The 27040-nt window shown below is 49.9% G+C and overlaps 2 protein-coding genes across 9 annotated transcripts; one reads left to right on the plus strand and one right to left on the minus strand.

Moving 5' to 3' along the window:
* Window positions 1-2247: 2247 nt before the first annotated feature.
* On the plus strand, window positions 2248-10303 carry ALKAL2 (ALK and LTK ligand 2). Of its 4 annotated transcripts, none has more exons than XR_010384336.1 (6): window positions 2248-2599; window positions 3925-3978; window positions 4064-4144; window positions 6809-6874; window positions 9062-9292; window positions 9657-10303. XR_010384336.1 is itself a non-coding variant. In XM_064494774.1 (5 exons), the coding sequence occupies exons 1-4, from the start codon at window positions 2341-2343 to the stop codon at window positions 6871-6873; spliced, it is 459 nt and encodes a 152-aa protein (XP_064350844.1). In that variant the 5' UTR covers window positions 2248-2340; the 3' UTR covers window position 6874; window positions 9657-10303. The 4 variants fall into 4 exon arrangements, 2 of the variants coding, with proteins under 2 accessions (XP_064350844.1, XP_064350845.1); XR_010384337.1 differs by having other exon boundaries at window positions 9660-10303; XM_064494774.1 differs by lacking the exon at window positions 9062-9292.
* Window positions 10304-12307: 2004 nt separating this feature from the next.
* ACP1 (acid phosphatase 1) lies at window positions 12308-27014 on the minus strand. 5 transcript variants are annotated; one of them, XM_010999602.3, is made up of 6 exons: window positions 26902-27014; window positions 21037-21110; window positions 20677-20790; window positions 14762-14823; window positions 12711-12816; window positions 12308-12585 (listed from the first exon to the last, which is right to left on the minus strand). In XM_010999602.3, exons 1-6 carry the CDS (start codon window positions 26942-26944, stop codon window positions 12508-12510), a joined length of 477 nt encoding a protein of 158 aa, XP_010997904.2. In that variant the 5' UTR covers window positions 26945-27014; the 3' UTR covers window positions 12308-12507. The 5 variants fall into 5 exon arrangements, 3 of the variants coding, with proteins under 3 accessions (XP_010997904.2, XP_010997903.2, XP_010997902.2); XM_010999601.3 differs by lacking the exon at window positions 20677-20790 and adding an exon at window positions 20838-20951; XM_010999600.3 differs by lacking the exon at window positions 20677-20790 and adding an exon at window positions 20817-20951.
* Window positions 27015-27040: the final 26 nt, after the last annotated feature.

Consider the following 27040-nt stretch of genomic DNA (forward strand, 5'->3'; position numbering starts at 1 on the left):
ATCTTGACAGAGAAGTTCACTTTTAGTCATACTGCTTGAAAAAAAAAGGCTTACTGAGAAATCAAACCATTTCCTTTAGACACATAACCCCCAAAGGTGTGTGCATGGGAGGGGGTGGATTTAGATGATCACAATTTAGAATCCTCCTCTCTATTCTGTTTACCCCACCTCATTCTGCCAAACACGTCTTCCTCCAGAGGAAACAGCGAAGGGAAGGGAGGCAGAGGCGGAGAGAGAGGTGCCGCCCCCGCCTCGGGCACCCCCCTACCGGCCCACCACCCGCCTGCGGCTGCCCTGCTAATGGTCGAGCCTTTTAATTCTGGCCCCCACGCTCCCTTTCTGGTAGTGTACTTAGAACACCTTTCCCAACCAGATCGCTGACTTGGAGGATGTCCAGCTCTTGCCCAGAAAGCGCCAATAAAATGGGAAAGTGCGCAATTGATTGATAATACATTTTACAAGAAAAAAAATTAAAAGAGATACATTGTTGAACTATCACAAGTGTGCCTGCTTACATCCAAAGAACCAAAACTTTCTGAAATACGCGGGTCTGGGGGGAGGCGCCCCAGGAGCGCTCTTGGGAAGAGGAGCGGGAGAACCAAGCCGGCGGCCCAGATTGGGGTCCCCACGCCTGGGCTCCGGGGCAGGCGGGGGAGGGGTGCTGCCGCGTGACCTGCGAGGCAGCTGTGTCCGCTAGTTCCCATCCCAATCCAGCCCTTGCCCTCTGCGCTGCCCGCCTCGGGTCCCGGGAGTGGCCCCAGCCTCGCCCTGCGCAACCCTCCAAAAAGGAGAGACTCCCATTGACTTATTAAATGTCGAGGCAATCAGGCAGCTCCTTTTTTAATAGCCCAAGATCTACATTTAGACAAAAACAGATCCGAGTTCCTGGTAAAGGCGTTTCTTCTCATCCTGTCACAAGTGACAGGAACGGAGGGAAATAGACTGAGGGAGAGAAGGGGGGGTGAAGGGGAAAGAGAGAGGAGGGGAGGGAGATGGGGAGAAGGGGGAGACGGTGGGGAGGGGAGGTGGGGGAGGGGGAGGGGAGCGGGTGTGGGGAGGGGGAGATCGGGAGAAGTGGGCGACGGGGGAGACGGGGAAATGGAGGAGACGAGGAGATGGGGGTGGGGGAGGAGATGGGAAAGACGCGGCGGGGGGAAGGGGGTGCGGAGAGGGGGAGACAGACGGGATAGGGAGACATGGGAGGAGTTGGGGCGGGGGGGGGCGGGGGTCTGACGAAGATCCGCGCGAGGATACGAACACTTCAGCGTCTTCTAATTAAAGCCCCACGCCGGGCCCTCGGGGACCTGCCTGACGTCGGCGGCCGCGGGGATAAGAGGCGCCCCGAGGTTCAAGGCGAGACTCGTCCGGCGCGCACCCCAGGAGGCTGTGTGTCCCCCTCTCGGAGCGGCCGAGGCAACACGTCCCGGTCCCCGAGCGATCAGCGCGCTCCACCAGCCCGGGTGCCGCCGGCCATGGAGTAGCGAGGTGGTGCGCGGCTCCAAGGCTCGGGGAAAGACGCCGGACAGACGCCGGACAGACGCCGGAGGACACCCGCGGCTCCGGGGCGCGGAGACAGGTAACTCGGCCGCGCTCCTGAGCGCAGGTGGCCCTGGGCAGGTGTGGGTCCAGCCCGCTCCCCAGGGGCCGAGGGTTCTCTAGAATCTGGCTCAGCGGGCGCCGGAGCGAGGGTCCCCGGTGCGGGGGTTCCTCGGTGGGGTTCGGGGACATGGGGAGGAGGGGGCGGCCGCCACACAAAGGCGCTGCTGGAAACTTGAGCGCAGCTGCAGGGGCGGGGCGCGCGGCCCCCACTCACCCGAGCGCGGCCACCGTCTCCGAGGGAGATGGGTGTGGGCCGGACCCTCCGAACCGGCCCCGCTCGGCTTCTCCAGGTGACGGAAAGTTGTGCGGATGCCCCGCTCGGCGGAGCACAGGCGGATACGCCATTTCCATGAAAGTTCGGGGGCCCAGCGGCAGAGGCCGGACGGAGGCTGGACGAGGGCGAGGCCCGTGGCGCCCGAGCGCGCAGAGGGCCAGCAGCACCCGAGGCTCGGCGTCCGCGTCGCCGGGAGGGACCTCGGTCGGGTCCTCCTGGAGACCTAGGCCCAGCCTGCCGCCGCCGGGCCCTCACCTGCCCTCCCCTCCGGACGGTGCAGGGCGCCTCTGCGCGGGGTCGGGGGTGTGGGGGGTCCTCGGGGGTCCGCGGGGCCGGGGCGCACGGTCTCCCCGCCCTCCCCGCCAGCCCGCCGACTTGCGTTCCGGGTCTTCCCACACCCTGTCCCTCCAGCGAGCCGAGCTCCGGGAGCGCGTCGGATCCGCCCAGCCCGGCCGACCGAGCGCACGATGCGCGGGCCCGGGCGCCCCCTCCTCCTGGGGCTGCTGCTGGTGCTGGGGGCGGCGGGGCCCGGCCAGGGGGTCGCGGAGCCCCGGGAGGCGGCGGACAGGCAGACGCTGCTGCGGCTCATCCTGGAGATCGTCCAGGAGCTCAGGAAGTACCACTCGGCGGAGTCCAAGAGGCTGCAGCTCTCGGGCCGACAGGACTACACCCTGGGACGCAGGGAGGTCGCGGACTACGGGGCCGACCCCGAGGAGCAGAGAGTGGGTGAGTGCCTCTGACCGTCTGGCTGTGTAGACGGAGTGGACCGCCGCCAAAGGCTTCTCCTGTGCTGTGTAGACGGAGCCTCCAGCGTGTTTGCCTGTCATGTCTCAGGAGACGCTGGCAGAAAGAGTACTTGCTTGGACATAAAATTGCTTTTGAGAAAACGCACATATTTTTAAAATATGAATACATTTCGAGGAAATATATTTTTTAAAGAAGGAAATAGGAAGTCCATGAATGAAGCCTGGCAGGTGACAGGTATCTTGTCCACGTCTAAGACGTGAGTTGTTACCTGGGTCAGAAATTTTGGCATAGAACTCTCTCATCTGTTATTTTGGAAATGGAAATACTTTCAGCAAAGCAGTTTCAACTGAGACAGAAATGTTTCAGATCCCACCCTGCCCCCTCCCATGGCAGAGTCTTCCCAGAGTGGCTGTCCCTTGGGAAATTTCTGAGGAAAGCATGCAAGCTTTTAATTCTTCCATGACACAATTAGGTCAAATATGATAAGGTCAATTTTATGTAGACTGACTAAAGTTAGTTGTAAATGAAGACTGACATTTAGGAGATGTCTAAACCTTGCAAGTAAGATTCAGGTGGAAATGAAGTGAATTTGTGGTAAAATGTGGCCACATGCCATCACAGCTGAGCTGCTAGTGCAAAACAGGTGAGTGACAATGAATCCCGATGACAGAAAAAGCAAAAGCAAGGCTGGAATCAGAATGTCAGTCAAGGACCATTAGTTTCCAATACAAACTAAGAGCTGTGCTGGGTCCAGTCTCTCCCTAGGAACTGTGCTTTTAAAAAGCTCATTCGCCAGGATGATGTCTGTTTCCATGCATTCACAGCGGCCTTCAGAACAAGTGGTTTTGAGGCATCTCTTTTTCTAAGTGTGTACCTAGAAGTAAAGTTCCACAGCAATTTTTTTGTTTGAAGTATCAGATCAGATTGTCCTTCTAGAACCTTGAGAGACTGTGCAATTTGATTCCCAAGCTCTTCAAGAAGAAAACTTCTAATAGTGATTTTTATTCACTGGATGCTGACACACACACACACCCGCTTGCACACCTCTCTCCTCCTACAACTTGAGGGTCACTACCTCTATCCTCTTGGGAGAGACCAGCAGATAGTACTGGAGATTTGTGAGAAGTTAATACTACTTGAAGAATACGTGCCCGATTGCCGGCCTCCACACTGTGTGGAAGCACTCAAGGGGTGGCTGCGTTTGGGGCAGAGCTTCCAGTAACTCTCGACATTTACTTCGGGTCATGTGAAAAAAAATGCTTCTTTTAGGCAATACAGTAATTAACTTCTTTCCCCTCAAACAGAAATTGTTCCTCGAGATCTAAGGATGAAAGACAAGTTTCTAAAACATCTTACAGGTAAGTTTTCTCCTCATTCCTTTGCCCTCCCCGGATCCTTGCATCCCATGAACCCTCACCATCTGTTTCTTCTTCCATGTTCCAGGCCCTCTGTATTTCAGCCCGAAGTGCAGCAAACACTTCCATAGGCTTTACCACAACACCCGAGACTGCACCATCCCCGCATGTAAGTGACTTTAGAAATGCCAGTTCGAGGGAGACGTGACTCTGTGCCCCTCAGTTAGTTGACAGGCCCCTGCCTTCTGTCGCCCGTATTTGCTAATAATTACTCCCTGAAGGCTATGCGGTCAGGGGCTGGGGTGACCAGCTTACTGAAGGTAACGACATTCAGCAGCAGCTGGTGCCACACTGAGCATTATTTACATTCCCTGGAATTAATCAGCTCTTGGAATGGGCTGGACCCTTCCATTCACAGTCTCCTTTTGTTTATGAATTCTGGCCTGATGCCTGGGCTTGTATCTCCTCAACTCTGACAATGGAGCAAACTGAAGAATCAGTTGCTAAAACAAGGGCCGCAGGGTGTGAAGTGCTGATGGTCGTGGACCGTCTCCACCACCCAGATCAGAGACTTCTTGTTTCCCCAGCAATTGTGACCTCATCACCCAAGAATTCCATTGCTGTTTCAAAACCCTGCTCTTCCGCATGGCTTCACCCCTACTGCAGAAGCGCAGGTGCCCTTCCCTGTCTGGCTCTCAGCTGCACCTTTCTGGTTTATCCACAACAGAATGTATTTCGTGTCCCCAGAAGTGGTTCCTTGTGCTCTTCACAGAACATGCAATGATGACAAGTAACTTATTAGCTCGAATCACGTCTGCTTAGGGCCCTAAACCCTTTTTCTTTTTTTAGAGTGGTAACTTTTCTTTCACTTAAGGCTCACAGGAGGAAAGTTGTGCAGGTGAGCCTGTTGTCTTAGCAGCTGCTGTCGGGACCACCCCAAGGGGCAGCGGGCCAGACCGCCTGTCGTTTACACGGAGCAGACACTTCTCTGTGTGGGCAGCAGTTACTATACAGAACTCCTTGCCCAGCATGTCCCCAAGCATCGCAGGCCAGGAGGGAGCTGAGGTGCCCCGGGTAAAGCTGTCCTGGGGACAGTGGAACAGGTCAGCAGGCGGCCTGCTGACCCAGGCAAGTGGCACGTGTCCCAAGGGCACCGTGCCTCTGTCTCACCCTCTCATCCAGGCCACGGGGACCTGGAACACGTGACCTCCCTCTTTCCTTCCTCTGAAATGGAATCACCTGTTTGAGAATTACTCACCTTCTTCTAAAGAACCTTCTCATTTTTGTTTAAATGTGTATATTTTTTAATTAAATCTCACCTTACAATAACAGGATCATAGATTCTAAATTTGAAAGTGACCCTTGGGGTCATTACTTCTGATCCTTTCACTCATGGGTGAGGAAAGAGGCAACACACTTAAACTGTGTGTGCCCTGTCACAGACTCCGCTCGTTCTATCCGCAGACCCTCCTCCAGGACCCCCTGCCCACACCTACTGCCTCCTTTGCTGACATAACTGAGCGCACGCCACCAAGGCTGCCAGTCAGGTGGGACCAGGAGAGGCAGTACCAGGACCCATCAGAGCTGCTCCTGGGCCTGGAGACGGATCTGTGTGCTGGACAAGTGGCTACTTACATGGTTTCCACCTCTCTCAGCCCACAAAGAGCTGCAAAGCCAAACGTGGGCCACTTCTGTGCTCTCTAGGCCGGCTACGACAATTCTCAGAATCCCGGCGGGTCAGACGGGAGGGAACCACAGGGCCTTCTCACTCAGGTGTAGTCCTGGGGGGGCTCCTTGGAGGAGCAGGGCTTTCAGGCCCCACCAGACCTGCTGAGCGAAGCCTGCACGTTGGCCAGACCGCCAGGTGGGCATCAGGGTGGAGGACAGTGGCCCTGGGGGTCTCGAGGGGTGTGGCAAGTGCAAGTACTTCCTGAGCTCACATGCTCCACTGCATCCACGAGTGATCTGTGTAGGAAAATCACACCTGAAAAGGCGCAGTGCACCTCACAAAGAGCAAAAAGCCAGGAACCCTGTGACTCTGCCTCCAGCGGTCAGGCCACTTTTCCTCAGAGGCCAAGCCACCGTGTCCTCTCAGTACTTGGGGGTGAGGCTCAGAGGAGAGCTGGTGGCTCGTCTGAGGTGCTGTGCATGTTTCTCTCTGTCGGTTACTCAGTCACTCAGATTTCAGCTAAGAGCATGAACTCTTCCATTTCTAAGTAGAGTTTTGTGACTTCTGGGATGTAAGCATCATGCTAAAGAGTTCCCTTACTCACAGTGTCCTCTGAGGCAGAGTCCTACCCGAACATGGCAGGACAGCACAGGGGACGTCTAGGAACACCAGCCTCCCTCAGGTCTCTGTCACTCTGCCAGGCTTTCTGCTCTGCGGCTCGGCCGCCGCCCCACTGTCTTTGGAACCTTTATGGGGAAAGCTCTGTGTTACCATCTCAAGTGGGGACTCAGCCTGCCCAAGCCCTGAAAGTTAAGTGACACGGGGCCCAGCTGCTAGGAAGCAAAACTAAGGCTATTGCGATGAGCCCAGTGGCCACTGTGAGAGGAAACGTGCAAAGAGCAGCTATGTGGTGCCCTGCGCCTGCCCCCACCAAAGCCCCCCTAACTTCTGCCGCAGGATGCCTGAGGCCCTGGGGTACCATAAATAATCCCATCAGCAGCCTAGAGCCGCGATCGCAAGTGACAGTCTGGGTACCGCTCCCAGGGATTCCCAGTGTTTACAGAGATGAGTGGCTTCAGCAGCTGATATGCTTGTTCAGTAGGAATGCTGTTTACTTAGGGTGCCGAGGTCACTGACCACAGTCTGTAATTTATCCCACTACAGACTATAAACGGTGCGCCCGGCTTCTCACTCGGCTGGCCGTCAGTCCACTGTGCGTGGAGGGGTAAGGTAAGCTGACAGCCCAGAGACCTGGTCTGCTTGAGACATGAAAATCCATGAGGGTTTAGAGACATTCATTCTTTGGCTAAAGTAGCCTCGCTCTGAGTAAGGGAGAGCGGACACTCCTATCTCGAATTCTGGCAGCAGGAGGAGGACCCTGCCAGCTCCACGCAGCATTGGGAGCCCGGGGACCCGGCCACCTATCCACGTGCACACAGCCCACTGGCTACGGACCTGCGTGTGACGCAGTGCACCGACACCCGCCTGTCCACTTCGAGGCCCTCGTTCTGACATTCAGAGCTGAGATCTGACTAACCACATCCAAGCACATTTCAGAGGCACGCAGGCAGATGTTTGAGTTGGAGTCTATAGAAGAGCTAAGAATAGGTATCCTCTTTGAATGTTTCTGTCAGAGTTATTTTTCGTAGCCTCTGCTGGTAAAAATGCAAACGCACACAGAGTTTATGAACTAAACTTTCCGCTTGGCCTCGTGAAGGCTGACACGTAACTTGTAACGCCAAGCTCTGCCCGACAGTCAGGATGGACTGAAAGGCTTTGTTTCCCTGAGACAAATGCCACTGATTTCAGCCCCAAACTGTGACTTCCTGACAGCACACCACCTGTGCGTGCTGGGCGCTGCCGCTGCGGGGCTCCCCCAGGGACCCTCAGGCCGCCGTCCCCTCAGTCCACTGGCCATGTCTAGGCTGCCGAGCAGAAGCTACTGGAGCGCCGTCCGAACCAGCTGCCCCCTTCCCAGGCCCTGCTGATAGATGGGCTCCGTGAGACGCGAGGCTGGGGGATGTGAGCCCACGCTGCAGACTGAGAGACTCAGGGCACCTTTCACTTGCGAATGCCCAGCTTCTGGTGACGGAGCTGAGACATGCCTGCACCTTCACTTCTCACCTGCACACTGCCCAGTTTCTCTCCCACTGCCCACGTGATGAAAGGAAAACGTCTTCTCATAAACGAATGAATGGATTTTTGTGAGTCTCCCAAAGTACGTGCTAGGGGAAGTGAGAATGTTGTTTTTATTAAGCATTTCTTTATAGTTAAAGCATCATGGTTTCCAGAGATGAATAGGCACAGCCTTGGAAAACAACTCCATTCACTTACAAGTGGGAGACCCGCTGCCCTGTGTCCACATCCACAGGAACAACCACTCAGGCCACAGTCTGCCCTGGAGACACCGCTACCTGCCGTTAAGATAGCACGTGTACTCATTACTCAGGGAATGGAAGCTTCCGTGGAGCTACCCCTGAGCGTGGTCTCCCTCCGCATCTGCCTAGGACGAACACGCCCTGGAGGGCACACCCGGGCAGGCACCCAACATAGAGATGTTCTGTGAAAGACAGAAGGATCAAGGTGTGTGCCCCCAGGTGTCCACTCTCAGAAGGGCACCATGCTCAGCATCACACTTGTCACAATTCAGTGATCGTGTTCATTTTGGCTAAGAAACGGGTAGTTTTTAAAAAAGATATTTCTGCTAAAATAATTTCGTAACATTTTAAAAGATTGATTTCTTCCAGTTCCAGTTCTAAGGTGCAACAGCGAGCTCTTAGCTGGTTGATGACGATGCAGACAGTCAAGGGTCTCTGTGTGCCCTGAAGTGCAGGGCAGTGGCATTTCCTTGTGTGGCCAAACACCTTGCTGCTGCATTGTCATCCTGAAGACGTCAGGATGGAGCTGCAGAACAAGGCTCCTCTTCCTACTCCAGATCATGACTCAACTTTTTTTTTAATCTACAGGATGCTATAAATGAAAAAAATGTTTTAATTGAGGTATAGTCAATGTACAGCATGTTTCAGGTGTAGAACAGTGATTCAATTTTAAAGGTTATGCTCCATTTGTAGTTAGGAAATACTGGCTGTGTCCCCTGCTTTGTACAACATACTCCTGTAGTTTACTTATTTTATACAAAGTAGTCTGCACCTCTCATCTTGCCCCCGCCCTCTCCCCACCGGTAACCACTCTCTTTATCTGTGAGTCTGTTTCTTTTTTGATAGTCACTGGTTTATTTTTTAGATTGCACACGTAAGTGATGTCACACAGCATTTGTCTGTCTTACTCCGCTTAGCATAATACTCTCCAAGTCAGTTCATGTTGTTGCAAATGGCAAAACTTCATTCCTTGTAATAGCTGAGTAGTGTTCCTCATACATACACACATCTTCATCTGTTCCTCTGCTGATGAACACAGGTTCTTCATGACCTCAGCTTCTTAAAGGCTGTCTGGAAGAAGTAGGCCTTCAGCGGGTCCGAGCACAGGGACCCTCCGCACCTGTGATCTCACAGCAGAGCCCTCTGCTGCCTCTTTCTGAAGCTCACTAACTGCTGCTTCTCCAGCCAGAGGAGCTGTAGGCGCCCAGCCACCCTCCCACAGGGCAGGACGTCCTCACACACACACTCATTATCAGGACTTGCCCCTCAGGTAAGTTAAAAGCCTGAGCTCTGGAATATTTTCAGAGAAACAGAGTTTTGAGTAACAGGTACCCAGCCCATTTTACAAAATGCAGCCAAATCTGAAAAACCCAGGATGGCCACAAATCAACAAGATGAAGTATCGAGAACGTGACAGCCACACATCACCACTAAGCCCTCTGGCACACAGGCCCACAGCAACCGTAGGACCCAGCTCTTTCCACAGCAACATAGACCACACTTTTCCAAACACAGAGAAACACATGCAGACCGAGATTCCTATTCTTTATAAACACACTATGCTACACATAATTTAGTCTTCTAGGATCGACAAGTGTGAACCATTCTACGAAACCGCATGTGTTTGTTTCCAGCAGTGAGCAGAGGTGCAAAGGAGCGGCAGCCCAGGAACCACGAGAAGTGCCTTGGACACCAGCAGGAGGCAACCTGCTACCTTCATGGACACCAGCAGGAGGCGACCTGCTACCTTCGTGAACACCCGTGAACAAGAGGATTATTTTTGCAGACTGACTCTCCCACATTCCTTCACCGAGTTTTGTATGTTGCTGACTGTGGACACACGTGCAGTAAATTGGTGTACCTGACAGTAAAAGTCGCCACTCACCATTTTAAAAAACAGGAACGCTTGAAGCGTCACGCGGTGAAATGGCAGAGAGAGATCTCATTTTCCTGATTAGATGACATCACAAGTATTTCTTTAGAAACATAAGCAGAATCAGCAGAATCCGAAACTATATTTTCATATAGCATATGGTATTATTTAATATTTTTTACTTTTACAATTAAATTCCCAGAGTGTTATTTGGAACTGCATGAAAAATTATAAAAAAAAAAACCAAACAAACGAACTTCAGTTGTGGAGACATTGGAGAGTAAATCTGTGAACATATCCAGGCTAATTTCATTTGTCCTTTGTGTAATAAATGTAAAATAGTGTCCAGATACTGTGCAATATGTAAATACTGTGAATAAACCCAGGTAATAACGGTGCTTGTTATAATGAAGTCTTCACAGTGACTCTTGACTTCCAAGCAAGTTCAGGGCTAGGAATTCATGATTTACAAATCTGCAAAGAGACCGGAATACTGGCAGAATGTCACAGGACACAAAGGGTGTAAACACATAAAACAGGAAGGCTACGGGTTCCTGTGCGGGACAAACATGTTAGCATTTTTTAAGAGAGCAGCCCCACACATTGGCAACATACTTATGACAGAACCTGACTTGGTGGCGAGTATTTCAAACAAGGTTGCAGCCATATTTCCTGTATGACTGTAATGGAAACACTAAACTAAGAGGGACCTTGAGGCTTCTAAGCAACCCCAGAGTTTTACAGTCATTTTGATGTATTTTGAACAAATCTTACTGGATCTGTTAAAAGACAAGTGAATTCAGCAACGAGTTTCTCTGTTCACGTGGCCCCTGGTCTGGGCACAGCCATCAGGACAGAGTCGACTTGAGAGTCCTAGCATTTGTCTGAGGATCCATATTTAACACACACCTGTAAACATTAAAGAGAGCAAACGACAGAGGTTTACCGGGGAACATACAGGAACACAGGAGAGGAGGAAACGTCTTCACTTGGAGACTATCAGCGGTCACTGAATGGTGAGGGCGCGAGGGGATCACTTCTGAGGTGCTTACTCAGTCCTGTTTTCTAACTACAATCAAACGTTTTTCTTAATCTTTACTTTTTAGGGCGACCATTATTAAATTCAATCTCTGTAGTCTCTCAAGTCCCTGCTGTCCTGTGGCGCAGCCGGTTAAGGCCCTCACGGAGCAGATGCCCGCACAGCCTCTCCTCACCCTGACCCCGTGTCCCCCCCCAAGGCCCCCGGTGTCTGGTGCGGGGCTGCAGGCTTCTCCCCCAGGGCCACACGGCTTTAGGAGACACGGCCCCCACCTGGGACCTCGTGATACTGAGGACCGGACGCCAGCCCTCTGGCGTCTCCCTGCATCCCAGCGCCCGTCCACTCAGACTGATGTGTGACTCGGGGGCCTCCCAGGACTCGGGTCACCAACCGTGACTGAGACGAAGACAGAAGTGGAGGAGAGCTGCCACTCATCTCCTCCCTGGGCCTGACCTGGGGTGCCGGCTTCAAGGAGTGCCCGCCCTCTGCTGCAGATGGGGGAGGCAGGGACACTGAGGCCACGGGGCTGCCACCTCTCCCAGGAGCGGACGTCACTGCCATGGAAGCCACGCGCCTCCACGTGCACAGCACCCCCACTCCTTCCCACGTGCGGACGGCACACGTCACACGTCGTCCAGAGGACAGTGAAGGCAGTGGTTCTGACTCCTCTCCACCTGCCAGCAAGAAAACAGGGAGGCACCGGACCTGTATCTTAGCTGCACTTTTATGATTTCCCCAGTTTACTCTGAAAACAATCTCTGACATCATCCATGAGGATTTTAGTTATCTCACAGAACTGCAAGGAAATTACCTGTATTTGCCTATAAACTAAGCACTGATAAAAAAAAACTCTTAATATCTCCATATTCAAGCATTCCAATGTAAAAGAACCTTTCCTAACTTACTGTTTTTCCTACCTGCATATAAAAGCAGACATATTTCTCAAACTGACCATAAGCTAAATCAGCACACAAGTGTCCTTCTTCCTGATACAATCGAATTCCCAGAGGCAACGTGGTTCAAACGGGAACAAGCTGAATCTCCTCACGGGCTTAACTAGACACAAACGATGAAGGAGGAGCGCTGCAAGGTCACTCCCACCAGGGTTCCTCTCCTGACCCGAGACTGCGGGTGAGTGCTTGGGCATGTGAACGAGCGCCTCTCCGTGGCTGTGCTCCTCCCACGCCAGGCCCTGGCTTCCGTCCACACAGGGAGGAGTGCGGGTGACCTCAAGGCCCTCTGGCTCTGATGCTGACCGGGGCCTTAAAGCAACGCTGGACTTCACTGTGGTTTGTTCTCCACTGTTCCATCTGCCCTAGTATTTCTGTAACTGGGGTGAACGGAGGTCCAGCTAGTCCAACACTTACCCCATGAACTGTCTGAATCAGAAATTTTATTTATTTTTCCACCAAACACAACAACCGATTTTCATCTACAATTATTTTTTAAGGTAAGAAACAGTCAACTGAAGGAAGAAGGGCTGTGGCCTTGAGCCAGCGGCACGGTTACACGGTGACACGTAGCTGGGACTGCGGGTGGGAGACGAGCCTGGGACCCGCAGGAGCAGAACCGGTCAGCGAACCTTCTCCAGGAAGGCCCTGCAGCACCTCAGACACTGCTGGTAGACGGTCTCGAAGTCAGAGTCGTTGCCCTGGAAGGACAGGGAAAAGAAAAAGTAACAAAAGCGGCCCAAGAGAAATGCCCTTCCGACAGCCTCGCTCTGACTTCCGACGGCCGGGCGCCCAGACGGCAGGACGGGGTGAGGGCCGCACTTACATAATAGGGGTCTTCGATAATCAGCTGCTTCTGTGGGTCGTAGCTCCCAAGTAGTTCTATTTTTGCTTTGCAGTTTTTAACTTGATTACTTTTTCTATTCAAATCTCTGTAAAATAGAAGCATGAACTTAGTTTTCTGACCTATGGTTTAAAGTTAAACTGGGACATCTGTTAGGGCCTTATGAAGTCTCCAGATCAAAATCCAGCAAAAGGAACTTGATTTAAATAGGAAATCAAACACTCAGCAGCACAGGACGGCCTTCCAGGGAGCTGCAGTCACTGGGCTCCGTGTCTCCAGCAAAGGAGCTGGGGACAGCAGTGACTCTCACACCTTCTACACAGAAGGTGCAGCTTTACGACAACGATAGTTACATATCCTCCCGTGAAGTGCAGGTTCAAGAACATCCTGTCTCAGAAACTGAACAAAGGTGACACAGTGGAACTCAAAGGCCATGAGAACCACGTCCCAGAGGGTGGCAGGCTCCACCTGACGCAGCCGTTCCTGCAGCAAGCCCGCCGTGCCGCCCACTGAGGACGCTCCTCCCTTGCTCTCACTCCTGGACGCAGCGCCTCAGCTTTCTCACTGAGCCCACTGTTCCTGTGTTTCGTTAACAAATCCCTGTGAGAAGCTGGAGTGGTGGATGTGAGTGTCCACCCGGAAACCTGCAAGGCCTTGGAGCAGACCCCTCCCTGAGAAGCGACCTAGGCTGAACCCTGGGGGGCAGGTGGGAGCAGGGCTGACCAGGCTGCACCACCGAATGCCAACCATGTTTAGAAATTTAATAAACAGAGTACCACACAGAGTCCCCTAACAAGTTATTGCTGATAATGCTGATAAGCTATTCTGAGAAAAAATGAGAACAAAACAAACTGGAAAACAAAAATGGAAAGTTTATGTATTTTACTGAAAACCCAGGTAAGCCTGTTGCATCTGTGTCTGCCCAGCCTGCAACAGTGATCAGAAGGAGTTTCTCCTAATCAAACACATGCAGTATTTTTGGATCAGCAGTGAAGCATGTCACTGTCCCCTGCTCCCCCAACCCCAGCTCCTAGGGGCTGCAGGCCTGTCCCAGCATCTCACCCGGCAAGATCTATCATGTGACCACAGCACAAGGCCCGTCTTACAGGGGAACAGGGTTGCATATTCCCTTTGGTCACGAAACCCCACCCAGTCTGCTTCTAAATCTGTAAGACACGTTGTATTCACTCATCTGGTAGGCACACTGTGCTACACTATTTCTCTGTTAAGGTGAATGTTAGTACAGGGGAGCCCACACCAGTCAGGAAAGTGCCTCCTCGCTGTCACCATGCCAGGTGCACAGCTGCATAAATGCCACCAGTGCCCTGCTGCCCAAATTCGCATCCTCCCAGGTCAAATGCACGTGCAGGCGACAGGGCCCGGGGTGAGTGTGACTCACGGGCCTCACAGAGCTGGGGACGCAATGCCACCACACCTGCCTCTGAGTCTGTGGACTTGGGCCAGTAACTTAACGTCTCTGTGCCTCAAATTCCTCTGATAAGACGCAGCAACAGTGCAAACCTTCAGGATGAGCGCTCCAGTGTGCGAGCACAGGACACTGCTCACCACAGTTAGCCATCTGCACCTAACACCTTAGTCTGACAGCTGGTGTTTCTTAAATCAATGGAGGCAATCAATAATTTAAATAGAGTAAAGTTGTCTTTGTTGTCAGTCTTTCTTCTGGGGTTGGGGGCAGGGCAGCAGTAATGGGGAGTAAGATGAGAAACACAATAAAACACCACACTGTCCACAGATCCTTATAACAGCGACAAACTCATTCTCCTGTGAAACAAAACGTCACCTTATATAATCAGACTCCCCCTCGCCAAAGGTGTGTCTGGCAAACATACCCATAACACAACTCTACATTACTCTCTGGATTTCCTTCTATTCTAAATAAATAATTCTGTGTATTATGACCTTCACTATGTATCAAAACTTTAAAGTAATTTTAAAAAGTCAGTTTGGACAACGACTGCTTGGCCCATTACTGAATCAAGTTGAACAGAAACACCCTTTAAAAGTGTGATTACCTCAGGTTGCTCTCATCCATACAGAGTATATAATCAAAGGTGACAAAGTCTTCTCTGGTAACCTGAAAGTAAGCGAGAAATCAAACAATGTTTACATTTAGACCAGTTAAGCCTAGAGGACCTAAAACAGAACTTCAGGTTAAAAAACAAAAGCTATATTAAAATCTGTTACTAATCAAATTAAATCACTTAGGTACTCTTAAGCTAACATACAGTTAGCCTAATTTCCTAAAACTATCGCAGAAAAATTTTATAAGGTTCCTTGGAATAATCATGAAATAGTATAATATGTGAATACAAACTTTATACTTCATCTTCAACTTCAGAAACAGCCTTCAGGGTTTTGCCCTGTTTTTCATTCTGCAAGTACGTAACCCCCTCTGCCCCTGGGATGTGCACCAGCTGAAGGACAGACGGCCGTCCCTCCCATGCAGGGTGGCGGCTCAGGGGCGACAGCGCCTCACAGAGAAATGGAGCGGAGAAGGGGAAGAGTTCTGGGGAGAGAAAGAGGAAATCTTCAGTGGGGTTCGGGGGAGAGCCACCCAGAAAGAAACACATGAAGAGCTGAGTGTCTGGGTCTTTATTCTGAATGAATTCCATAATGTAAACAAGACACTGAATATTTTTACTGATTCTAACCTAAACCTTGTCATTGTTTGCTGTCGTAATTTATAAATACAAACCACTAAAATATAAATGAAAAACTATTTTACGATTTTTGACTATTATAATGACAGAAAAAGAAAGGGACAAACAAACATGCCACAAAACAAAGGTGAAAATAATTTCTAAGAATGCAATTCCAGTAATTATCTTCCTCACTAAAAAGCCCTCTAAAATACAGCTGTACAGTGAAACTACAAAGAAGACACTGAAAACCTGGTTAAACAGAGTCATGACACTCTAATCAGTGCAGCAAAGAGACAACAATACCCTCGTTATTCTTCTGGGAAGCATCGGTCTGGACTCTCTGTGTGCACCTGCACTGATGTTCAGGGCAGCACCTTAATCAAGTGCTGGGACTGAATTCTGCTCACACTCCCAAGGTGCTAGCTTATTTCAAGATCTATTACAACAAATATCAGAAGCTATTTTCCCAAATTAGCTGTATGAGAAATGTCCTGGGATTAAATATTAAACATTCTTCTCAATTTTGGAATGACTGCAGTCACAGAATCTAGGAAAGACAGACTTAGTCACTGACAGCCACATGTAGCTACATGATGATTAATGTTAAAATAACTGAGAAAGAGGAGGAACAGCTAAAATTAACATCTTAGGAAGAATGCATGCAAAGGATTTCCGCTTGCAGCTATAAATGAAATAACTTGTGGCAAAACAAACCTACTGCCAAAAAAAACTAGAAAATGCCTATCAAATCTAAACACCTCTGCAGAGTCACCGACATGCTCCCATGACAGCCAGGCTCAGAAAGGCCAAAACCCCAACCGCGTGCACAGGGCAGGGTGCACGGATGGGGACCCTCTGCGGGCCAAGCCCCACCCAGTGCCCCCACCACTGCTGCGGACAAGACTGGCCTCCTGGGAGGGGCCACTGGAGAGAACTTGGAGGAGAGCCCTCAAGCTTCTGGGCTGAAGAAATTTTTAACTCTTTAAAGATTATTTAGGCCGTCCCTATAAGCAACTTGTTTTATCTACCGAAATTTACCAAAGCTATTAAAACCTGAAAATTTAAAAAATCCATTATTCACTTAAAAATAATGAAAATGCATTACCCACTATTACATCTTTTTTAAAGGAAAATCAGCTATACTCTCCAAACTGAAACTCATGGAGGAGAGTGGACTGTTTCACATTTGTGCAAATCTCTTCACGGAGCATCTACTCCCTCAGAGACAGCCGGCCTCCCGTGCGCCTGGGCTCTGAGCTGTGGAGACCCCCTCCAGCCCAGCCTCACACGAGCGCGCAGGCTGACGAGCAGGGAACAGCCGTGGTAGACAGTGGTGGACAGTGGTGGACGCTCTCCACCACAACACCAAAGCCCACTCAGTGGTGGCTGCTCGCAGGTTCCTGGCAACACAGAACATGAGCTCGCACCAGTCAGCTTTACCCGCTCTGTCCACGGCCATGGTCAGCCTGACCCTTTGATCAGAGCCCTTCCTCGCACTTTGGTCTCATGGGCCCAAGGTCCCTGGACCCCACTGTGGGGACTGTGCTCTAGACTCTCATGGGGGGCGGTCAGCTGTGATGGGCAGGGTGAGGAGGACAGGGGCGCTGGGCAGCGAGCCGCTGACAGAGGCAGATGCACGAGGACCACACTGACCGCCCGGGCTGGAGAAGCTGGAGGCGGAGCCCTGGGAGAAGTGAGCCTCGCACCCCCAAGTCCTCTTCAGCTACTCTGCGCAAGAAGTCAAGAGAACAAGCGGACGGCCCCAGGCGGCGGCAGGAGCCCCTTGTGCGGACGCCTCACCCAAGAGGCCCACCCAGCACAGCCCCGGCCTCCAGGGCAGGACCAGTTCCAAGTCAGCTCCAAACCAATTCCCCTCCCCATGGGGCAAAGGGCCACCGTCCAGACTTCTACGTTTTTAATACATCAAGTACAGCATTTAATCCAAACGAGCACGCTTACCAAGCAATGACATAAAGAAGAAAAGAAAAAAGGGAAGGGGAGGGAAGGAGGCTCCAGGATGCCCCAGGCATTAGTTACCAGACTTACTTTAAAATAACTGCCATCTGTATTGTTCAAGAAATATATGGCACCTTGTAGAATTTCACCAGAAAACTGGAATCAATAAAAATAAATAAAACTTAAAGAATTAATAAAATAATAGACACTAAATATTCAATAAACAGAGGCTTACGGACTTGAAAACATCAGAAAGACAAGTACATCAGAAAAGAGGTCAGTAGAAGATTTCAGACTGAAAACCAGTGAAAGGTGTGGAGAAAGGAGAAAAAGCACAGGGAATTCACATTCCAAATACATTCAGGTTGAGTCTCAGCAGAATGAGAGGAGGGAAAATATACAAAGACAACAGCCCTGAGTTTTCCAGCACCGATGAAAACCATCAAGGCACAAACTCAGGAAACAGAGTTGACCCCATAAAGCTGCTGGAAACTACACACCAAAGAAAAATGAAAGACACCAGGAGAAAATGACAGGAACTGCAGGAAACAACAAAAAAAAACCAATGTATCAGATGAACCCTTCCAAAAGATTAAAACAGAAATACTATCATTGTTTGACAACTTTTTTAAGAGAAAAGAAAAAGGAGCATTAGCCAACTTGTCTTATGAGGCCGCTCCACTCTGACAGTGCGTGATGCCGGGTGTGCGTCCACCTGACACAGTGTGTGACACCAGGTATGTGCCCAACAGAACTGCACACATACAAAAATATTCACAGTGGCATTCAGCCCCAAACTACTAATGACCCAAGTGTTCGTCAGAGTGGAACTGACAAATCGACTGTAGCATGACAGTAAAACAATACTGAATCCATAAATGAAGATGACTGGAGACTCTCACAAAGGAGAAACAGGACAGAAAGATGGCCACTACAGGGCTTCCCTACCGTCACAGTAGGGGGAGGCAGTTTTAGCGCTGAGCCCTGGAGCAGAGGCCGCGGTGCTGCCCCTCTGGAAAATGTCCAGAGAGCACTGACAATCTGCGTATGCGCCCAACAGAGTTTACGGAAAGGGGTGAGGATTTACAAGAAAGTAAACGTCCCCACAGAACCAACCAGATGTGAGTGTTCACACTCCAGAAAACTGGTTACATGGGTTAAAGGGAAAAAGACACCCTGAATGTATTTTATTTATTAAACCCCGGGTTTGATAGAAATACTACAAATCGTTCTCAAATTGTGACACTCGCTGAAGAGGAAACTGCAAACATTAGAAAGATGCTAAAAAAATAACAATACTCTGACATGATACTGATGTATAAAACTAGGACCTAGTATCTTACTAGGACTTGGAAATTTTTTAAAAAATCATTGTTGAGAAAACTTTCTTAAAAGCAACAGGGAAAAGAAAAAAAAAATGTGGAAATACTACTTCTAAAACTGGTAATTACTTGTGTTCTTAAAAAATAAAAAAGTTTCTAGCTTTGTTTTTTTTAAAGGCATGTGTATTTAAAATATTTCATTTGTATCCACTTTTATTATGTATACTTTGTGTATGAAAAATGATTTTAAAACAGAAAACATGAAAGTATGATTGCCCATATTTCTGAAGGACTACTCAAAAAAATCTACATTACTTAAAAAACAGAAAGTAGAGATTGGCAAGGTATATAAAATCCTGAGGAAATTAGAATGGACAAATGATATAAAAAAATGTTTAATCTCTGTCCAATGTAAATTCCACTTGAGAAAAGACCAGGTCCTTAAAACAGTTCATTTAAATAGTAACTTCTTAACAACAAGCAGCGTCTACTGACAGAACCAAAAATCAGAAGTTTACAGGTCTCAGAGTAAAGTTATCTAAGCCACGAATAATGTGTGTATTACTAATTCCTGAGACACCATTAATGTATTGGAAGTGTTTCTATGGTAATTTTGTGAATTTTCTGGCTCACATGTCTAGATGTTTTTTATTAAAACAAATAAACCTGCAACTAAATTCCAGTTCTACCACTTGGCAGCTGGGTAATCGTCAACAAGTCATTCATTTTCTCTCCAGAGCTGTTTCTTGATTTGCGAAATGGGTTTACCAACTACTCCCTTCCGTAATGAGGTAAGACAAGAACAAAGAGAGGCAATCAAAGTGTAAAACGCGACGCGGTGACAAAGCGACCTGCAAAGGTTAAACAGAGGTGAGACTTGGTGTAGCACTCACAGAGGAATCTTCACCCAGTCTCACGGGGGCTCTGATTCACACACGAACAATAAACCACCCAGAAACACGTGGTTCATCTGACAACCACGCTCAGCATGCCCGGCTCCCCGCTGCACCGCCTCCTGCTGCTGACACCCAGCCACAGCCCTTCTTGGCCTGCAGAGCCACACACTTCATGAGGATGCACACAAAAGGAAATGAGCAAATTTTAGCTAGTTTTTTTTAAAAATCCAACTGAATCTCCATAAAAGCATCATCATACCGATAAAAGTAAGAGTCCCTGCAGAACAACATGCTGGGCACTTAGTATCAAAAGGAAGCCAATCTCTTTAGAAGCTGGTCCCTGTGATTATGGCCAGTGGGTCCCAGCACACACACCTACCACTGGCTCCTAGAGGGGCCCGGACGTGCCCGCCCACCACCCCGATGTCCCACCACGAATGCTGCCACGAAAGCCTCAGCCTACTGTGGTTCTTCCTGAGTCTAGAACCCTACAGCCCAATGAGGTGCCCACCAGACCAAATGGTTATTTAGTTAAAATTTAGAATGCAGCCCCCTCTGCCCCCCTCCTCACTGGACGTCTCTCAAACGTGCAAGAGCTGCACATAGCTGGTGGCGTCCACACCAGGGAGAGCAGATAAGGTGCATGGCCCTCAGCCCAGGATGCTCTGCCGGGCACACTCCTAAACCTAAACCCAGAAGCGCTCCCACAGCAGGACATGCAGCCACAGTAACAGCGGTGCTGGCCTGGATTCCTAAGGCACTGTGCAGCTGAAATGTCCTTGTCTTTGTAACAGAACTGCACTGTAGCGGCGCTCCTATAAGGGGGGCAGGCCAGCCACCATGGCGTAAAGGCTGAGACCACAGACAGACAGGAGGAGGTGACTGCAGCTCCAGCCTTCCAGCTCGTGGCCAGGGGTCTGTCCACGAGGCATTCTAATAAGTCAATTCCAGGACCATGCAAATCTTTCAGAAGTGTGGAACCAGAATGGGAACACTGTGGCCGGTGAGGCCAACCCCAAACACCCTCATTATACGTAAGTCTGGTGAAGCCCCTCACAACTTCTCAGCACAGGGGCTCAGCGTACTAGAAATTAAACAAGCTCTCCTCTACCTGTCTTGCTTTATGGGCTGTGTTAATGCCGTGATTTCTTAGGCAGCTCACAGCTCTTGCATCTGGTGACCGGCCCACGTTCCAGTCAGAAACAGCGCCGCTGTCAGTGACCCACTGCAACACAAAACACACAAGTGCACCTTCAAGTTCCAGTGCGGTACCTGCCGGGCCACGTGGTTCATTGGGACCCCGTGCTTCTTCATGCAAGCCTGCCCCCGGTGATCAGGAGGGTTTCCTATTTCATACGTGGACGTCGCCGCACTGTCTATCCTCCACTGCAGGAGAAAAGAGAACTTTTTCACAATTTCCTGCCCCAGAGACATTCAGGTCGGCCTCTTTAAGACAGTGAAAAGTACTTACCTTATCTGAAACGTTTTGATCAGTTACAAGTTTCCTGAAAACCGCTTCCGCGATGGGTGAGCGACAAATGTTACCTTAAAAAGGGGGGACAGGGGCAGAGAGTGAGCGTCAGGTCTGAGGGAAGGGCAGTGCTGAGTCCACACACCCGAGGACAGCGAGGGAAGTGAGGCAAACACTCTTCTTGGAGGTGACGGTCCTGCCAGGCATAGTGGACCTGGGAACAGCTGACTGAACCTTGCTCAGCAGTTTCACACCCACTGTCCAAGCACCCCAAGTACAAATGACAGAGACATCAAACAAGTACAACCAAAGCCGCTGTTTCTCAGGTTGCCTCACTGACCCAGAAGTGAGTCATGAAATCCATGAAGTGGACTGCAGCCAGTCCATTTTAAAATGCAATACAACAAAAAAGAGTTAAAAATATGTTTTCTCATGTATACTGCACATAATAAAGATGAATATTGTTTCATAAAATACACAAGCAAATGCACTGAGGCAGAACAGTAGTCCTTCTACACAAACTTCTACCACATGATCTGCACGAAGCCCCTGCTTGAGTGCTGTGGACCCAGGAGTCAGCCAGCTGGGGCAGGGACGGTCCTCCAGGCCGTCCAGTCTGCCCAGAACTTATATCATCGGCTGCAAGTTCACGGAGCCCCAGGGCCCTCCTCACTTCAAACCAGCTGGCCACAAATTCGGGGGTCCTCACAGGATCAACAGTTCTCTAGAAGGATTGCAGAACCCAGGAAAATGCTATGTTTATGATTATAGCTTTATTATTACAAAAATATACAGAGCAGAACCTGCCAAAGTTAAAGAGCATAGCAAAGATTCTAGAAGAGTTCCAAACATGGAACTCTCTGGTCCTCAGGGACACGTCACCCTCCCATCACCCATGTGTGAGCACACTCAAGAGCCCTGCAATCCAGAATGCCACTGAAGCACCAGTGCCAGGGCTCCTGGGATTTCATAAGTAAGCACAAGTGACTGAGGTCAGTGTCCAGCCCCTTCTCTCCCATGGGTGGCTCACGGCCCCCACCCCAGGTTACCTCCTTGGCACACACCAGGTAGGGCCTCCCCTGAGCACCCAGATACTCCTGCTGCTCCAAGGGAGTTCCAAGGGGTTTGGAGGTCAGCTCCCAGAAGCCAGGACAAAGGCCCGAGCTTCCACCTGATGGGGCCAAGCTCCTTACTGCACAGGGAAAAAGATATAAAGACATAAAATCTCCTCTCAAAATATTTCTACCACAAGCAATGCATTTATGGGAGACATGGAGTCAGCTATCATAAAAACAAGGAAATAAATGCTGACAGACAAGCAATATTCTATAGGAGCACAGGACAAGCACAAAGAAGATAATAAGAAAATTTCCTATAAGGGAAAAAGAAAGAATGGTTAAGGCTGATCTTTAAAGGGTTAAGAGAACCTTATCGGGCAGAGCCAGGGAAAAGGCATTAAAACTGGGGCGGGACTGTATGAACACATGGGCGAGGCTGCTTCGGGTGGAGATCGAGTGAGTGGGAGCCGTGGGCCCACGATGTGGGCTTAGCACCCACAGTGGGAAGAAGCAGAAGGTCTGGGGAGGAGAAGTAACGGGATTCACTTCACACACATATTCTGCACACCTGCTACTGTGCACGGCACCAGGGCTGATCAAGGCACAAGTGAGGAAAATGACTGCAAGGCCGAGGAAACATAAGACTTGAGACTGGAGGTGGACAGCCGGCCTCCCTCCAAGGCCGCAGAGGGAGGCCACAGACAGGACAGGACTCGGGAGGTGGTACCCGGCAGTGAGGGGAGGGAGCCTGGGACCCGCGGCCCAGAGGACAGACCTCACTCTACTGACATCGGAATCTTCTGGTTCATGACACACACGTGGAATTTGGATTTTCTGAGGTGCTGTTAAACACGACTAATTCCCTACTGCAAGGAAAACAGCTTCAGTCCGATATTCTTCAGTTTCTACACTATCCGGGTCTGATGATGCACTTACTATAAAGCACATCCTTCCCACAGAGACTGGTTTCCATCAACTGCCCAACCATGAAAGGAATTACATGCCCTCTGTAAGCTGGTTTGTGCTGTGAAGCCTTCCCTTTCCACATTCTAATTCTGTTAGTTTTTAAGTCAGGTACCATCACCACTCCTTTGATTAATCAGTCTTCCTACAGATGCGTGGTCACTATACTTGTCACCGTATGTCCAGGACTACCTTGAACAGCACTCTATTCCAAATTAAGACAGTTTTTATTATTTGGAACTCTAGAGTAATAGATGCCTAATATCTCAGCATCTAAAGATACAATAAAAAGACTAGCTTCACCCCTTACAAATAGTTATTAACTATAATACAAATACATTCCCTTAACAAAACAAAAATGTGGACTATTTACTGCCTTAAAGTTCAGGCATGTTCATCCACACTTACTTTTTTCCTAGACAGTCATGTTTACAGCAAGAAGATGTGTGATAAGGGTAAGGAAGAGATTACTACTACAAAGATTAGAGATAAAGAAAAAAGATTATACTATCTATAAGATCAAAAGATAAGAAACCCTGCCTGCTTGTAACTGGCCCTCTTGATTTCAAAAGCTGACATCACCAAATTAATGTGTTATTTTAAAACAGGGCACATCCATAAAAGACAATACTGCAGGTTTCCCCAATGGAGAAGTTCTAAAAACTTAAATGTCACCTTCAGATTTCTTTAGGAAAAAGATTCAATCTGAGAAGCCTCAAGTTTGTTTCTTCCGAATTAATACATGGTCTTAGTCACCACCTTCATCTCAAGGAAGGAAATTCTCCAAGGGTATGGCTCTGTCTGTCCCACCCAGCACAGCACCTGACACCCAGGCCAGCACACATAACACACTCAGGTACTGAGTAACCAAAGGAAAAAGGTCATCTGACACCACTGACCCAGCATTTTCTCCAAGCAGGCTGGCTGTGCCACAACTAACAACACACATTCTCCAGTCCGTCTCTTATCTCCAAAAACATAAAACACTCTTAATAATCTTGCCAAAATAAGGGGCAGTTCCTTCTCTCCTGCCATTACCCTCACCAACAGAATACATCTGACACCTGCCTGCACTTCAGTCTGAAAAACGTCCAAATAAATGCTTTGAAGGAATAAGACTTTTACATTTCAAAAATACACTGTTCTTACTGCCCAGCACACTGGCTACCACCTGAAATGTCACACAGCGACTTCCTCAGTCTCCCCAGGACCACATCTCACCACCTCCACCAGCGAGACTCTGGTCCAACACACAGGCTCTCTCTTCAGGCTGGTCTCCCTCCTCGCCCCTCCTCAGTCTTATCTCAACACAACAGCTGAACGCTTCTATTTAACCTCCCCACCTCTTCTCAAAATCCTCCAGTGGCTTAACTGGTTGTAAGTGAGCCCAAGTTCTCACATGGCCTCACCAGATCTGCCCTCCAAAGGCCCTAAACTTGGGTCCAAAACGAGGGCTCACCACCACCACCTTTGAGTACAGTTCTCGATGCTAAAAATAACTTTTACATTTTTAGGATCAATTGAAAAAACTCAAAAGTAGAATATCTTGTGACATGAGAAAATTATATGGAATTCAAATCCCGGGGTCCATAAATAAACGACTACAGCCCAGCATAACGTACTGGCTAAGCTGCTTTAGCACCACACCCTTTGTACGACCTGCAGAGCACAAAATACTTGTCCTCTGGCTTTTACATAAAGAGTCTGCGGACTCCGGCCCCAGAACAGTCACTGTGTGTGAGGAAGTAACTCCTCTCTGCACCAAGAGCGGTGTGACTTATGCACCCGCTGGGCACCAAGAAAACAGTCCCTCACATTATCTCCGAGTCCTCAGGTACAGAGGAGGGTCTGAGAAGGTACCAGGTCACAGGCTCAGCTCTGTGGCTTCCCTGCCGGTTCTCCAACACGGCCAGCACTCTCACTCCAAAACCTTTCACCTGCTTTCCTTGGGGTCCAGGACGCTTTTCCAAAGTACCCTATGCCTGCTTCCTCATCGCTACCAAGCCTTTGTTCAAATGTCACCTTTTCAGTAAGGCCCTCTCTGAATACTCTGCTTAAAACTGCACTCCACTGCCATCTCCTTGTCTTGCCTTAATTGTTCTTAATACAATCCACCTGACAGAGTAACCAAGCACATGACTGTTGATGACAGAACGTGGGCTCCAGAGAGGCAGGGATTTCTGTCCCTAGTGTATCCGCACACCCAGAAGAGTGCCTGGTAAACGGTAGTTGCTTTAAAAAAAAAAAAAACTGTATTGAAGATAAATACTTCCACAAATACATACCAGCAGACGTTTCTCATGAAGAGCTGCCACGGTGCGGTGTCAGCCTAACCACCAATTCTAAGTGAAATAAACAGGGCCACGGAATTCTACTAGATGCCCAACCTGCCCTGGACTGCCCTTTGGTAACTCTGTTGATTCCATCAGCCAGCCTTCAATGGAAAGCTTAAAAAACAAATGATGCCCACTGTCAAAGGGAAACAAGGAGGCTTTCCACTTGTCCCCTCACAGAAATTCAACACAAATACCTAGTGATTATCATATTTGTCCTAAAGCTGGAAATACAAAGGAAAATAGGCCCTCAAGAGGGCTAAATCTAGCTATGATCTCAAGAGGGTATCAAGTAATTACAATAAAACTTGTGTGAGGAAAGGTGTCTATGAAAGGTCATAGGAACAACTACCTCCACCTGCAGGATCAGGGAAAACTGAAAAAGGGAATACTCTGGCCTGACCTTCTAGAAAAGCTTTCCAGGCAAAATGCAACATGGGCTCCTGGGCGCCCAGGAAGCAGCACACAACGGAAGGCACAACAAGCATCTCAAGTGCTAGGAAGCAGGTGCCCCAGAGGGCATGGGTGGGGAACCAACAAGGAGATAAAGTGGGAGAGGCCGAGCGGACTTCCGTGGTCTTCTTGAAGAGTGCACCTAAAAGGGGGCAGAAATGCAAGTCTGCAGGAAATGCAGGCTCATCTGAAGATTTTTCAGTCACTGGACTAGTGACCAATTAGGCCTTCCTCCCTAGGGAATTAACTACAGCCCTGTGGTGCTCTAACAAGGGAAGAATCCCACAAGCTAAAGGGAACGTGAACTCTATTTTAAGTAAGGGAGGCTAACTGTTGAAATCTTAAAAACGAAAATAATTCTGAGCTGGAAGGTACCTGAAGAATTAAAGATAAAGAATGTCTTCATTTTCATGTAGAGGAATGGAACATGGGGCTGTTACACAGCGACCTGGGGAACCAGATCTCCGTGGTGTGGCTTTTACCACCAAGAAATCCTGAACGCTGCGATCCATCTACCTTTGGTTCAGATCCCTTTCTGGACATGGGCCAAGGAAAGCCGGCAAACCGGTGTCGGCATGGATGTCAGAGCATCAGGAGGCCCCCAAGACACAGATCAGTCCAGCGGCCTCGGGCCTACCTGATGCAGGGGAAGGAGGGATTCCAGGCAGGTGTGATGGAAAGAACCCTGGCTTGGAGTGAAGGGGCTGCAGGAGCGAGGCACCCAGGCTTGGAGAAGGGGCTGTGCAGAAACTAGAGGTCGGGCTTGCACAGAGGCTGGGCAGGTGACAGGGGATCCGACTTGGAGACGGGACTAAGCAGGTGAGAGGGACCCCGCTTGGAGGGAGACCCGGGCAGGTCAAGCGGACCCCGCCTGCAGAGCCGCCCGGGAAAGTGCGCGGCGCGGAAGAGGAGCGCGGCGCCGCATCCCGCCCTTCAGTCTCCCCTCCCCGGCCTCCTCCGGATCACCGTTCCCGGCCCAGCGGCGCGGCCCAGAGCGCACAAGGGCCCCCCGAGCCCTCCCGGAAAGTCAGAGGGGATAGAGAACAGCGCCGTCTCACCCAGACACACGAACAGCACCGACTTGGTCACCTGCTCGGCCATCTTCCCGCGCGCACACAGGCGCCCACTGACGGCGTCCGGACGTTTCCGGCGGGCGCACGCGCACGGCGAGCAGCCCGCCCCGCGCCTGCGCAGTCC

The sequence above is a fragment of the Camelus dromedarius genome, chromosome 15 (genome assembly GCF_036321535.1).
Source record: "Camelus dromedarius isolate mCamDro1 chromosome 15, mCamDro1.pat, whole genome shotgun sequence".
In the NCBI taxonomy this organism is placed as follows: Eukaryota; Metazoa; Chordata; class Mammalia; order Artiodactyla; family Camelidae; genus Camelus; species Camelus dromedarius.

Coding starts and splice junctions, on each gene's coding strand:
- ALKAL2 (XM_064494774.1), top strand. CDS start 2,341: ATGCGCGGGCCCGGGCGCCCCCTCCTCCTGGGGCTGCTGCTGGTGCTG. Junction 2,600..3,924: donor CCCCGAGGAGCAGAGAGTGG/GTGAGTGCCTCT, acceptor CCCCTCAAACAG/AAATTGTTCCTCGAGATCTA. Junction 3,979..4,063: donor GTTTCTAAAACATCTTACAG/GTAAGTTTTCTC, acceptor TCCATGTTCCAG/GCCCTCTGTATTTCAGCCCG.
- ACP1 (XM_010999600.3), bottom strand. CDS start 26,944: ATGGCCGAGCAGGTGACCAAGTCGGTGCTGTTCGTGTGTCTGG. Junction 21,111..26,901: donor GGTGCTGTTCGTGTGTCTGG/GTGAGACGGCGC, acceptor CCCCTTTTTAAG/GTAACATTTGTCGCTCACCC. Junction 12,817..14,761: donor ATGGATGAGAGCAACCTGAG/GTAATCACACTT, acceptor TCTATTTTACAG/AGATTTGAATAGAAAAAGTA.